At 43.4% G+C, this 12,853-nt stretch overlaps 1 protein-coding gene across 8 annotated transcripts in view; it reads right to left on the bottom strand.

Annotated features, from left to right (window-relative positions):
- APC (APC regulator of WNT signaling pathway) overlaps positions 1–12,853 on the bottom strand; it is a 99,202-nt gene that overhangs the window by 36,073 nt on the left and 50,276 nt on the right. For 7 of the 8 annotated variants that reach the window (XM_048503576.1, XM_048503575.1, XM_048503580.1 and 4 more), the window contains 3 exons: positions 10,138–10,246; positions 8,839–8,952; positions 2,007–2,090 (listed from right to left, as the gene is read on the bottom strand). In XM_048503576.1, the coding sequence (XP_048359533.1) occupies positions 2,007–2,090; positions 8,839–8,952; positions 10,138–10,246 (307 nt within the window). The remainder of the gene's footprint in view (positions 1–2,006; positions 2,091–8,838; positions 8,953–10,137; positions 10,247–12,853) is intronic. The other variant, XM_048503579.1, reaches the window with a different exon arrangement.

Below are 12,853 nucleotides of genomic sequence, written 5' to 3'. Positions count from 1 at the left end.
TTCCTGCCATTCTAAATCACGGTGCAGAATGGAGCATGTGCAGATGGTAATATCAGCCATGGTTAAAAGTTTCAGATCTGTGCATGTAACAAAAGATATGCATAGTGTGATGCCTCCCTCCCGGGGTGCACTTCCTGAGCCAATATCTGTCCCTCCAATCTCTTCCCAGGTGTTGGTTTGCCCATGCTGGCTCCTGGTGTCTGGGGAACGGGGAGAGGGGGCAGAGTTGTTAAGCACTTGAATCACAGAGTGAGGCTGTGGGGGGAGGGAAAGCTGCCCCTATCTCAGGTCCTCCTCACCCGTCTTTCACGTGCCTTCCTCCTCCCGCTCTAACGTACACCCTGCTTTCGCCTCCTCCGTGAGCCTCTACCCCTACTCTGCTTCCTCCTCTCTACCCTGCTGTTGCTGTTTCCGTCCACTCGTCTCCTCACTCTCCCTTTCCTCACCTCCTTCCTCTGTTTTCACTCCCTTTCCTCTCTCACTCTCACACCTATCTCTTCCTCTCTGTCTCCACCTACCACATCCATCCCGTCTCCTTGTCTCCTTCCCTCTTTATCCCTTCCCTCTCGCTTCCCTGGCCAATCTGGCCTCTCTTCTCTCCCCACCTTCCAGCCCCGCCCCTTGCCTTTCTGGCCATTGCCGGCACAGCCCCACCCCCAGTCTCCCCTTGGCAGGGCCCCTTTCTGGCCATTGCCGGTGCAGCCCCGCCCCCAGTCTCCCCTTGGCAGGGCCCCTTTCTGGCCATTGCCGGCGCAGCCCCGCCCCCGGTCTCCTCTTGACAGGGCCTGCCCATTAGGGTCATGTGGAGGAGGGGCCTTTGCTGGGCTCACCTCTCACTGAGGCGGCCTCCCCTGTGAGCACCACAGCCTTGGGTGAGCCAGCTGTCGGCTGTTTGGCTCCCTGGCCTCGCCCGGGTTCGCCTTCTCAGCACCCAGGCAGGTGAGGCTGGCACAGACTGGGGCCGAGCAAGGGGCATGCCTGCTGAACCAGGCATCTTCCCAATGGCGTCCTGGCTCTTCGGGGCAGTGCGGTGCTCGGCTCATGCCGAGCAGGCGCACTGCCCGCCACAGTCCCAGACACATAGGTTGGGTGTGAAGTTCAGGTTTGAAATTAACATGGTTCGTATTAACATTGGCACAGACATTAACCCTATAACACAGTTAGTGCCAAACAGGAAGAGGGAAAGAAAACTCATGACATGAAGTGGGGTAATACAAAATAAAAGGACATTTGTACTCCCAATATGTTAACCACAGTTTGGAGATTGAAATAGTTGTGCCTAGACTGGACCATTAGCACTTCAAACATGGAATACAGTGTTGAAGTCAGCAAAGGTTCTGGGTGCTTGTAATAGGGCAAAGACATCAGAAAATGGTGTCTGGTTGATATTTGGACAGCTATATATTTACCCTATGCATGGATTTTTTTCTGTTTCTCTTTCAGAAGCTGCCCTCAAATGCATTGCCAAATGCTTTCATGGTCAGAATCAACTGGCTGGGTGAGAGGTGTCATAGAGAGAAACACATCTCACCATGACATGCCTCTGAAGATGTCAGCCCTAGATCCTGGTGAAACATTAGGAGCAAAAACTATCAGACCATGGCCACACAGTTTGGAAAACTCACAAAAGCTTGCCCTCAAATAACTGAACTGCTAGTGAAATTCCCCCACATTCATAAAGTAATTTCACGCTTCAGTATGAGAGTCATTTCAAGGATTCATAAAAGAAAAATAACTGATGTGCACCAGAAGTCCTATTCCTTTAAAGTTATCATGGCAAAACTGGAATTTATTGAGGAAAGGCTACCAATGTATTTCCCCCCATAAACACCTGTAGTTTTAGGCAGTTGATTCTCTGAAATGACATAACATTGCTCAGTTATAGTTGGGCAAAGTCAAAAGACAACCATTACCTAGTCACTCTTGATCTAGAAGAACATGCTCACTATTCAGTCCATTCCATTTTTGTGTTACAGACATGCTTCTAAATAATTAAAAAAACTGACCTCAGCTTCAGCAACTTGGGACTGCAGCAGCTGTCTTATACGAAGAATATCCTTCTCTATTTGTTGAATTCTAGCCACTCTTACCTGGAACAAAAAAAGAGTGTGGAGATGTTACTGGAAGGAGGAACTGTCAATGCGAGGTGCAGTCAAGACAGTCCAGAGTCAGGGCAGAGAACAGGCAAAGGTGTGCTTTAGGCAGTCCAGTCAAGGCACAGGCAGGAGATCAGCCAGGATGACAGCTGGAGATAAGAGGAAGACCAGGCATGTGCAGTTTACCAGGAAGTACACTTGTTGCACCCAGACAGCCACACCCAAGACAGGGTTTTTATAGGAGATTCTGGCTAATGAGGCTAGGTTTATGCAAAAACTCAGTCCTCCTCAGATGCAAATGCCTCTATCTTGAAGACTTCTCCCACACCCAGCAGCAATGCAAGCACTTCTCCTTTTACTTTGTAACTGTAATATCTGCCTTTGTCTCCTTCAAGCAGCTGGACTTGGCTCTTCTGAGATTCCTGATGGCTCTCCCAACTACAAGGCATCAGGCTCTGCCTTAGCTTGTAGGGAAGGGCTCAGAGATGGCTCTGTTTGGTGAGGAGAGTTCTGGCTCCACAGGGTCTTCAGGCTCTACACTGGTTCATGACAGTTTTATTCGCAAACTGCAACCCCATCCCACAGCATCCTAAACTGTTCACTGACTCTCAGTTCGTCAGGAGCAGCTTTTCAGGTATTGGGAAAAGCTATAGAAAATTGTGGGCGTGTGTATGTGTGCGCGCGAGTGCGAGTGTGCAATAATGTGGTTCTGTAAATGGAACCCCACTCACAGCATTTTGTATCCACCATGAGATATACTGTTGGAACAATGTATGAATTCCCAGGTATAGAGTTTAAAAGTTACTAATAAGCTAAAAAACCTCAGCACCTTTTAAAAAAACCTTCACACTGACATATAAAAACTCAAATGTGTAAAATGTCTAGAAACCCTTTTGGAGACTGATGACAGGATGGTACGGTATTGCCAGGATGTTTGGGTAGCAAGTAAAATTAACCCTGAAAATGCTTCACTCTTTAATAATGTATCATCAAATGCATTATAGCAAGCTGTTGTCCAAGTTATTCATATATAGAATAATATACATATCCTTAAATATGTTTTTCACAGCTTTGTTGGGAGTATATGTACCAAATGAAGCTAAAACTAATTTTATAATTTTTTAAGAGAAAGTGACAGATCTCTCATAAGAAAGCTGGTGTGTGAAGGATTGCAATGGGGTGGTACTACCACAAGTAGACAGAACCTCAGAAAAAAGTATTTAAAAAGTACACAAGATAAACTACTAGAATATTTTTGATTTGGTTGATATGCTCAGTTTTGTAGATGTTTGGAGATACAAGAATGGAAATCCACGACATAATTCCTTTTCAAGAATTGATATGGTTTGGGTTTCAAATGACTTAGTAACTCAACTGAAGTAGAGCCTTTACTTTGGATGGAGACTAAATGAGACTTTGCTACAAAAGGATATGGTGGTTCAGGACTATAAGAAATTAAGAGAATTTTTTCACTTAATTTGAACAAGGATACTAAATATTGAAATGGTTTGAGATACAAGCATATATTTTATGAGGGGCTACTTGATTCAATAAAATTAAGTACTCAAAAAAGAAAACCAAGAGAAAATGCAGAATAGTGCTAGAGGAGATTTAAAAAAAAAGAACTGAAAAAGCACCTGAGAGATAAATGATGATTGTCTTATAGATCAAACTTCTACAACAACAGATATCTATGCTAAGGAAGATGGAAACAAAGCTAAAAATATAAATCAAAGAACTTTAAATCTGCTAATAAACCAGGGAAGGCATATAAACTAAGAAAGGAACAGGAAAAGAGAATGACTCTGAAAATACACCTTTAACTGGACCTTTTTGTTTAAGGACTTGGAAAATATGAACTTTGGAGAGAATTTTATAAAATGAAAAAAGTTGATTTAGACATTGTAGCCTGCACAAATAATTGTTAAAGGAAATTTAATAAAATCATGTGAGATCTAGAAATAATAAAATCTGTTCCAAAAGGGAGCAAAACAATATGTCCCATTCCCACTCAAAGGTATGCATTTGCTTAGCTACATGCTCTGAACACCCCAAAAAAAGAAAAGGAAGTGTGGCCATTGCTCGCAACGGCCCCATCTGTTGTGAATCCATTGCTGTACACATTTGGGTGAAATGGGGCTTAGAGTCACTGCCAAGGGGAGAACACACACTTGGGGAACATTTCTAAAATGGTGGGCTATCACACCGGTTGGCATCTCAGCAGAAATAATCTCACTTGTACCTGTGTTTGATTCTTATCTCTTCCCTTCTCTCTCTCTGAAATTGCAAGTCATCATGACATTATTTCCCAAAGAGCAGCCTTCAGTAACATAAAAGGTAAGGATAGTCCCTTATGCAAGAACCAGGTCATTACTGACCCATGGAATGACATCACAGGGGTGGTTGGTCATTTACTTCCCCAGTCTTCCATATTTTACCCCCAGCAAGCTGGGCACTCATTTTACAGAGCCCAGAAAGATGGAAGATTGAGTCAATCTTGAGCTGGCTACCTGAAACTGAATTCCACTGGGATTGAACTCAGGTCATGAACAGTGCTTGGACAGCAGTACTAAAGCTGATCAATTTCCACCACAGGCTCTTCAATAAAGAGGTACAAAAACCTGAACCAAACTTTTAAATGCCAAGAAATGGCTAAGCAAGGTCATGTCTGATTACACTTTGTTAATTTATTTGAAATAATTATCTATACACTGCTGAATAATCATTCAAGTTCTGAAGGAATGGTTAGAAAATAATGGCACTGGACACAGAAGTACCCAAAAAGATCCTTTGCACTTTTAATGTTTTTTAATATTTTCCATCCAAAATTTGATCTAGGGTAAACAAGAAAACTTACATTCTTACATAATGTGCTTTCATGACTCCAGTTTCTCTCTTATTTTTATTTAATTTGTAAAGCAAACTGTGTTCTAGACAAAATCTAGAACTGTGTTCTAGACATAATTACAAAAAGATGCAACAAATAATATATTTCCCTGCACATTATGATTGAAATAAACCACATTATTTAATTCCCATTACTTAGTTCAATTTTTGTATTTTGATCTCAGATGGCTTTACTTAGTTGATAAGTTCCATAGCTCATTACATTTCATGAGCCGTATTCTTCACATGCTGAAATGTTTTTGCTTACTTCTAGAAGGATGCTGTGTTCAATATTTCATTTTGGAAACACTCTGCAAGAACAAGGTATCCCAGGAACAACTGTGCTGGATTACTGACCTTTGTACAATCAACTTAGAAGCATCAGAGCCAAAAACAACTCTTGCCAAATTTAAAATTTATTCATTCCTTGCCCTGGGAATTATTTCAAGCAAGAAACCAGAAAATGTCTCCTCATACACCAAAGCTACGTGTAGGTAAATGGGGCAGGGGGGTTCACCGGGTTTTGAACCCCCCCCCCATTCATGTCCGAAGCTCCGCCCACCCGTTTGTGGGTTTTTAAAACATTTTTAGTGTTTTTCGGTTTTTGGCCTGCAGGGGGGCATTTGTTTTGGGCTAGCAGCACCAAACTTTAGGGATTGTTTGGGTGGACTCTCCTGTTGGTGAGAGTTTGGTTCAGGGGGTCCAAAGTTATGGACTCCCAAATGGGGTGCCCCCATCCTCCATTGTTTCCAATGGGAGCTAACAGAAGATGAGGGCTACACCTTTGAGGGTCCATAACTTTGGACACCCTGAACTAAATTTCACCAAACCTGGGAGGTAACATCAGGAGAGTCTCTTACTGATACCATCAGGCTTTGTGAAGTTTGGTCCAGGGGGTCCAAAGCTATCTGGGCTTCCAAAGGGGGGTGCCCCATCCCTATTGTTTCCAATGCAGGGAGGTAATAGGAGATGGGGGCTACACCTTTGAGGGTCCATAACTTTGGACCCCTGAACCAAACTTCACCAAAACTGGGTAGAGGTATCATTAGGAGAGTCTCCTAAAAGATACCCTAAAAGTTTAATTGCTGAAGTAGCTTAACTTAATTGCACCCCTGACAACAGGCACCCCAGGTACAAATTTCCTTTTAAATCCACCCCCTTCAGCATGGATTTAAAGGGAGAATCTGAGGTCCTCAGTTTAGAAGAAGAAGAAGAAGAGTTTGGATTTATATCCCCCTTTCACTCCTGTAGGAGACTCAAAGGAGTTTACAATCTCCTTGCCCTTCCCCCCTCACAACAAACACCCTGTGAGGTGGGTGGGACAGGAAAACTCCCTGAAAAGCTGTGAGTAAGCTCAAGAGTCACCCAACTTTAGCTACGTGTGTGGGAGTGGCACGGAGGCTAATCTGAATTCCCCAGATAAGCCCTACACAGCTCACTTGCCCAGCAGAGCAGGGAATCAAACCCGGTTCCTCCAGATTAGAAAGCACCTGCTCTTAACCACTTGCCCGCACATTAGAAAGTGGTATGGCTGGGCAAAAGGTGGGGGATAATCCACCCCCAGCGTAACAGGCAAATAACTTAAAACTCTGATTTCTCTGGGGACCAGTGGCGTAACTAGGCAAAGCTGGAGCCCTGGGCAAAACCTGGAGTTTGATGCCCCAGGCGGTACTGGCTTAATGTAGCGCCCCCCTCCTTGTAGCTAGGCCCAGTGGCGTATCTAGGCAAACTGGAGTTTGGCGCCTCCCCATGGGCAGCCACCCTCCCCCACTGTGACCAAGCAATGATTTTTTTACATGAGGTTTGTTTTCAAAATAACCACATCACATTATAGGAACATGCCCCAACTGCACAAATTTGAGCACAGCAATAAGCCATGCCACACAGCAGAAATAATTTTTTGAAAACATTTTTTCAAAATGCTTTTCAAAATGTTTTATTACTGCTATGAAACCAACCATTTTATAGTGTTGTGTCCAGGTACCCACAATTGGGGAAACAGCATCACTTTCAATGTGTTTCAAAGGAGAAATCTGGGCTCCCTCAGTTTAAAACAAGTGAGTTCTGGAGATCCACCCCCCAAACAGCATCATTTTTCAATGGTGTTTTTAAACTAGGGAGCCCAGATTCTCCTTTTAAATCCACCAACAAAAGGGAGGAATCTGGGGTTCCAGTTTAAGAAACTAACGTTGGAAGTGATGCTATTTTGGGGTTGATTCTCCCCCACCCTGAAACAACAGCATCACTTGCAATGTTTAAACTGGGGACCTCAAGATTCTCCCTTTAAATCTAAGCATGTCAAAGGCGGGGATTTAAAAGGAAAATCCTGGGAAATTTGGGAAGGTGTTTCCTGCTGGCAGGGGGGGTGCAATTGTTAAGCTAGCAGCACCAAAGCTTTCAGTGTATGCTTGGAGACTTCCCCTAATGATACCACCCTAGTTTCGGTGAGAGTTTGGTTCAGGGGGGTCCCAAAGAGTTATGGACCCTCAAAAGTGTAGCCAACTCCATCTTCTGTTAGCTCCCAGTTGGAAACAATGGATGATGGGGCACCCCTTTGGGAGTCCATAGCTTTTTGAGGACCCCCTGGACCAAACTTCACAAAACCTGGGTGGTATCAGTAAAGATTCTCCTGAGTGATACCTCCCAGGTTTGAAGTGAGAGTTTTGAAGTTCAGAGGGGTCCAAAGGTTATCCGCGACCCTCAAAGGTGTAGCTTCATCTCCTATTAGCTCCCATTGGAAACAATGGGGGATGGGGCACCTCCTTTGGGAGTCCATAACTTTGGACCCCCTGAACCAAACTTCACCAAACCTGGGTGGTATCATTAGGGGAGTCTCCTAAAGATACCCTGAAAGTTTGGTGCTGCTAGCCTAAAAACTGCGCCCTCTGCAGGCCAAAAATGGAAAAACACTGAAAATATAAAAAATCCCACAAACAAACCTGCGCCCCCACACAGGGCTGCGCCCAGGGCAACTGCCCACTTTGCCCAATGGGAGGAACGCCTCTGCTGGGGACCCCAGATTCTCCCTTTCAGGTGGATTTAAAAGGAGAATTTGGGCTCTCCAGTTTAAACACCATTGAAAGTGATGCTGTTTGGGGGTGGATTCTAGCATCACAGCGGCTGCCCGGGGGGCAGGGTGGCGGGGGACTCAGATTTTGCACCGGGCTCCATTTTCCTTTTGCACCGGGCTCCATTTTCCTCCAGAGGGGAGGGCTGGTGGGGGGCAGGGGAGGGCAGGGCGGGGGAGTCTGCCGTCCCTGGCCTTGGAGAGCTGCTTTTATAGTGACAAGCGTGAGAGCCATATAGGCTAGAAGGGCTTGGGGAGGCTGATGGCCCTGCACGCCCCTAGGGGCGGGTGGGGGTGTGGCCCCCCCCGAACCCCCCCCCATAAAAATCTATACCCACGTCCCTGTCTCAAGCTCATCCTATGTGCAGTACTCACTGTTCACCCACCCCCATTCAAAACTGGACATTTTACAGTTATTAGAATCTGAATCTCTCTTAGACACAAGATCAGGATGTTCACCCGTTTTCCCAAAAGGTCACCCATTCCTATAGTAAGCAGGTTAGGAGAAGGGAACACATAAGCTTAAGCCAGAGAGAAAAGGCTGACAGATGGAACCTGAATCACAAATATAGAAAGAACAATAAACTAAACCAGCTATAAACATTTGAATCTTCCAGATCAAAGTGTAAATGATTAGTATGCCCATTCTAAGCCTGTTGAAGTTAATTGTCTTAGAAGGGTGTAACTCTGCTTAGAATTATACTGTTAAAAGGTATGCATTTTTAAAACCTACGATACTGCAGTTGAATAAGTATGTCAATACCTAAAGAATCTCAATAGATAATTTACCTGTGCCCTCTTTTCCATGTCCTGGCAAGTACCCAGCTGTTCTTCCATGGCAGCTCTGATCTGCCTTGCTTCGTACTCCAACTGCCTTCTAGTCATGTCTGTCTGCAAGGAGAACTAGAACCAAAACATGGAACAAAAGAATCTGAGTTGATTATATTGATTATGCACACAATCCAAATAAAGCAACTAAAATGTAATCCTATGTTTAGAATTCAGAGCAAACCACATGAATGTCACAGTATGACAAACACAGCACAAATTGCATTGCCCCTAACCCTCCACCACGCCCAGAGTGAACTTTTAAGCTCTCTGTGCCTCACCCATTGCTACCACACAGTACACTCCAGCTCATCCTCACACACCTCACTTTGCCCTCCCTCACATCCAACCACCACTTACCCACTTCCTCACCCATATTCGCCACAGTTCTTCTCTTTACTAAAAGCAAGCTGGAGTTTGCCTTTTTCTTCTAAGAAAATCCACAGGGTGGGGCGAACCAACACTACCGGCTCCGCTTCTTTTGCACATGGTCCTTTAAGAACCCAGGGAGCTGGCCTCAATCTGAGCGCCTCACCACCCTGCCTCTGCTGCCTGACTGGGATAGCCTCCTTGCCCCTAGTTCCTGCCTTCCCCAAAGCCATGGAACTGTGCGATGTCAAGCCCCCAGCCTCATTTGGACCCAGCTGGGATTAGCACTCCTGGACAGTTCCGTTGTAATGGAATGGAAAAGATTACCTTGCATGCACAAAAAAAAACAAAGACACACCAACCATATAACGATGTGCATTGAAAAGGGAAAGAGGGATTCCATTTGACCACCCCAAAAGGCTATGCTGGGGATCATTGGACCTGCATGTACAGCTCCTGTGTGGAGTTGGGCTTGGACATATTAATGATGAGAAAAGGGACAATTGCCCTGGCAGCAGCAGCGTGGCTGGGCCCGCTAGCATAGTATAATTTGCATTAAAATTGAAGTAATTGCTTTGTATCATAACATATACAATCTAACAATTAATTCCATGGACAGGATCTAGAAATCTGCAAACGGGTTTTCGGTTCACAGAATGGGATTTCCTTGCTGCTTACTGCAGCCCCGTTCACCTCCAACGATCCACTTCTGAAGGTCGCAGAATCTTGAGGAATGGTGTGACAAAATAACATGCCTAAAATTTGGAGTAAGAAGCACCATGGAAGCATCTCCCCTCAAAAGGGAAATGCCTTCTGCTTGTGCAAACAAGAGTTAAATTCTAATCCACAGAATTATATGGGAGAACACATACTGCTATCAGCATCACTTACGTTTTCAGTAAGAGGAAGGCTATCTATTCTCTTAGTCAAATTCTGAAGCTGAGCATAATACCAGTCTTTTTCTTTCTCTTCCTTTTCAAGCTCAGCAAGCAAGAGTGATCTATAAAAAAGGAATATCATTCATAAAGATTTACCAGATGTCAGAAACTAATAATGAAAGGGGCCAAAATGGGAGAAATTTGGTCCAAAGGACTAAGTTTTTCTTCTGGCCTTTCCCAGTGTTTGATGGGCACTACTCAGACCTTCTACATGTAGTTCAATTTCCACCTTTTAAAAGAAAAGCAGATATTTCTGCTACAGCACTCAAAGCACACTCCAATTTGGCTGTGACTTTCTATTGCTCACATAATTGAGGAAAGAAGAAAACGAAATCGTCTAACACAAATGTTTGCATTCTGTATATGAACAACAGGAATATAAAACCTGTACTAATTTAAATCTTATGAAAGGGAATTAATTTGAATTTTATTTATACTTAATGGCATCAATTCCAACTATAATTCTGTCTCCAGAACCGTGACTATCCTCTCCCCTTGACAACCAACCCCCAGCTGCAACAACCTAACATGCCCCCAATATGCTGCTGGTGGAGGATAGTGTCGTTTATAAACTAAATTGCTGTTGTTCTTTAGAGAGCAAAATAATCAGTGCTTTAAAAAGTACATCAACAATTTACAACAATCTGGGGTTTCTTTTTTTGTATAGAAACCAAGGTTTCAATCTAACCCAGGTTTAGATCAAAGACTTCCTAAATCAAGATGTTTGATTTTGATTCTGCACACAAGGGGAGAAGAGAGAGTCCCTGAGTCCTAGAAAGTCAATCTCTTAATGAATACAGATGTCTGAATGCAGCCTATGATGTATTTTGATCTCAACTCCAAAGTACAGGTTGATATTCTGAGGATGCCATCAAGTGGCTTAGAAGCTAAGTAGGATCAGCCCTGGCTTGTATTTGAAAGGAAGACTTCAATGGAATATCAATGTCATGACATGGAAGCAGGCAATGGCAAACTATCTCTGAAGTCTCTTGTCTCGAAAAGCCAACAGGGTCGCCATAAGTTCAGGTCCTCCAGGCTGAGAGTCTGGAGTCAATCGATCTCATGTGAGATCCCCCCTTTATAGAGATCCCCCCTTTATATAGTCAATCGATCTCTTGTGAGGTCCCCCTATTTCCCGCTACTTTTCTTAGCATTATTGCCTTGACTTTATCTAGAACTCACTAATTTGTCTTTTTGGCAGTCAACAGTATCCTCAAAACTTCCCTCAAACACATTTCTTCTGAAATTCTCTCGTATGTTCCAGCAGCCAACATAAAATTTGCATCATGATCTCTAGTACTTCTTCCTTTTCTGAATCCAACTTGAACATCAGGCATTTCTCATTCCATATGTGATAAAAGTCTTTGTTGTAAGATTCTGGCCATCACTTACTTGCATGAGAAATTAATGTGACCGTCTGATAGTTGCTGCAGTGTTTGATGTCTCCTTTTCTCAGAATCAGAATGTAAATTGAGCATATCCAGTCTGTTAGGCCTTGTTAGTCACTGTTTTGTTTTCCATATATGTTGCCATATTCTTGTTCTGTGGCTTGGAATACCTCTATTGATATCCCAGCTACTCCTGGTGATTTGTTTCTCCCAATTATTCTCACTGCCGCTTTCCCTTCACTATCTAAAACTAAGTTCTTCTTCAAAAGGTTCTTCTTGAAAGGGATTTGTCAACTTTTCATCTCTTTTGTATAGTCCTTCAGTCTTATTCAGTCAATGTATTTCCATGTTGATCTTTTAGTGTGTCTTACTGTATTTTAAATTTCCCATTTATTTCTTGAATCTTGTGAGCTGAGTGTTCTTCCTTTTTTACTGTTCTCTTTTGTCCCCCTTTTTGTTGTTATCTTCTATTTCTTTACACCGGTTATCATAATAGTTCTTTTTGTGAGTCACTGGAAAACTCTATTTAAAGTTTTGATTCTGATTATTTCTGTCACCTTCCACTTTTGCTTTTTTGGGGTCTATCTTTTGTAAATTTAGTAGTTTCATCAGTCATCCACCAAGGCTTTTAATTCCTTTTGGCTACAGGAATGCCTTTTGCATATTCTTCCTTGATAATATCTCTGGTTTCAGTCCATAGTTCATCTGGTTTATGTTCACTTGAACTTAGTAATGCAAATCTGTTCTTTACTTGATTTTTAAACTCTTAAGAAATGTTGCTTAGATTGTATTTTGGCACTTTGAATGTTTGGGTGTTCTTCCACTTTATTCTAATTTTCAATATTAATAATTCATGGTCTACACCACAATTGGCCCTGGTCTTTTTGGATACTCACCGTGAAAGGGCCTTCTTTTGGTAGGCAGGAGGGCATCTTAGTGGGTGATTCTCACACCAACTCAGGGAGGCAGGAAAAATAAATTTGTCACTTTCTGTTCTGACTTGGGCTCCATTTTGCTCAGTAAACTCCTGACAGAGCAGTAAAAAGCAGGTGAGCTCAACAATAAGAACTAGAATAACGAGAACAGAATGAACAAGAACCAAGACTTAAGTATGAACAACAACAACAGGAAGCAACATACGAAATACAGCACTGGACAATAGACAGCCGAAGTCCATTCTGGACCCTAACGATGCCAAGGGAGGGCCAATATGTCCTCCTGCCTGCTAAGAGAGGGCCCCTTCACGGTGAGTATCCAATGGACCGTTCTCTTGGAGGCGGA

This window comes from Sphaerodactylus townsendi, linkage group LG07 (genome assembly GCF_021028975.2).
Source record: "Sphaerodactylus townsendi isolate TG3544 linkage group LG07, MPM_Stown_v2.3, whole genome shotgun sequence".
NCBI lineage: Eukaryota > Metazoa > Chordata > Lepidosauria > Squamata > Sphaerodactylidae > Sphaerodactylus > Sphaerodactylus townsendi.
Note: the sequence above shows the minus strand (reverse complement) of the source record. Positions and strands in the feature narration are given on the sequence as shown.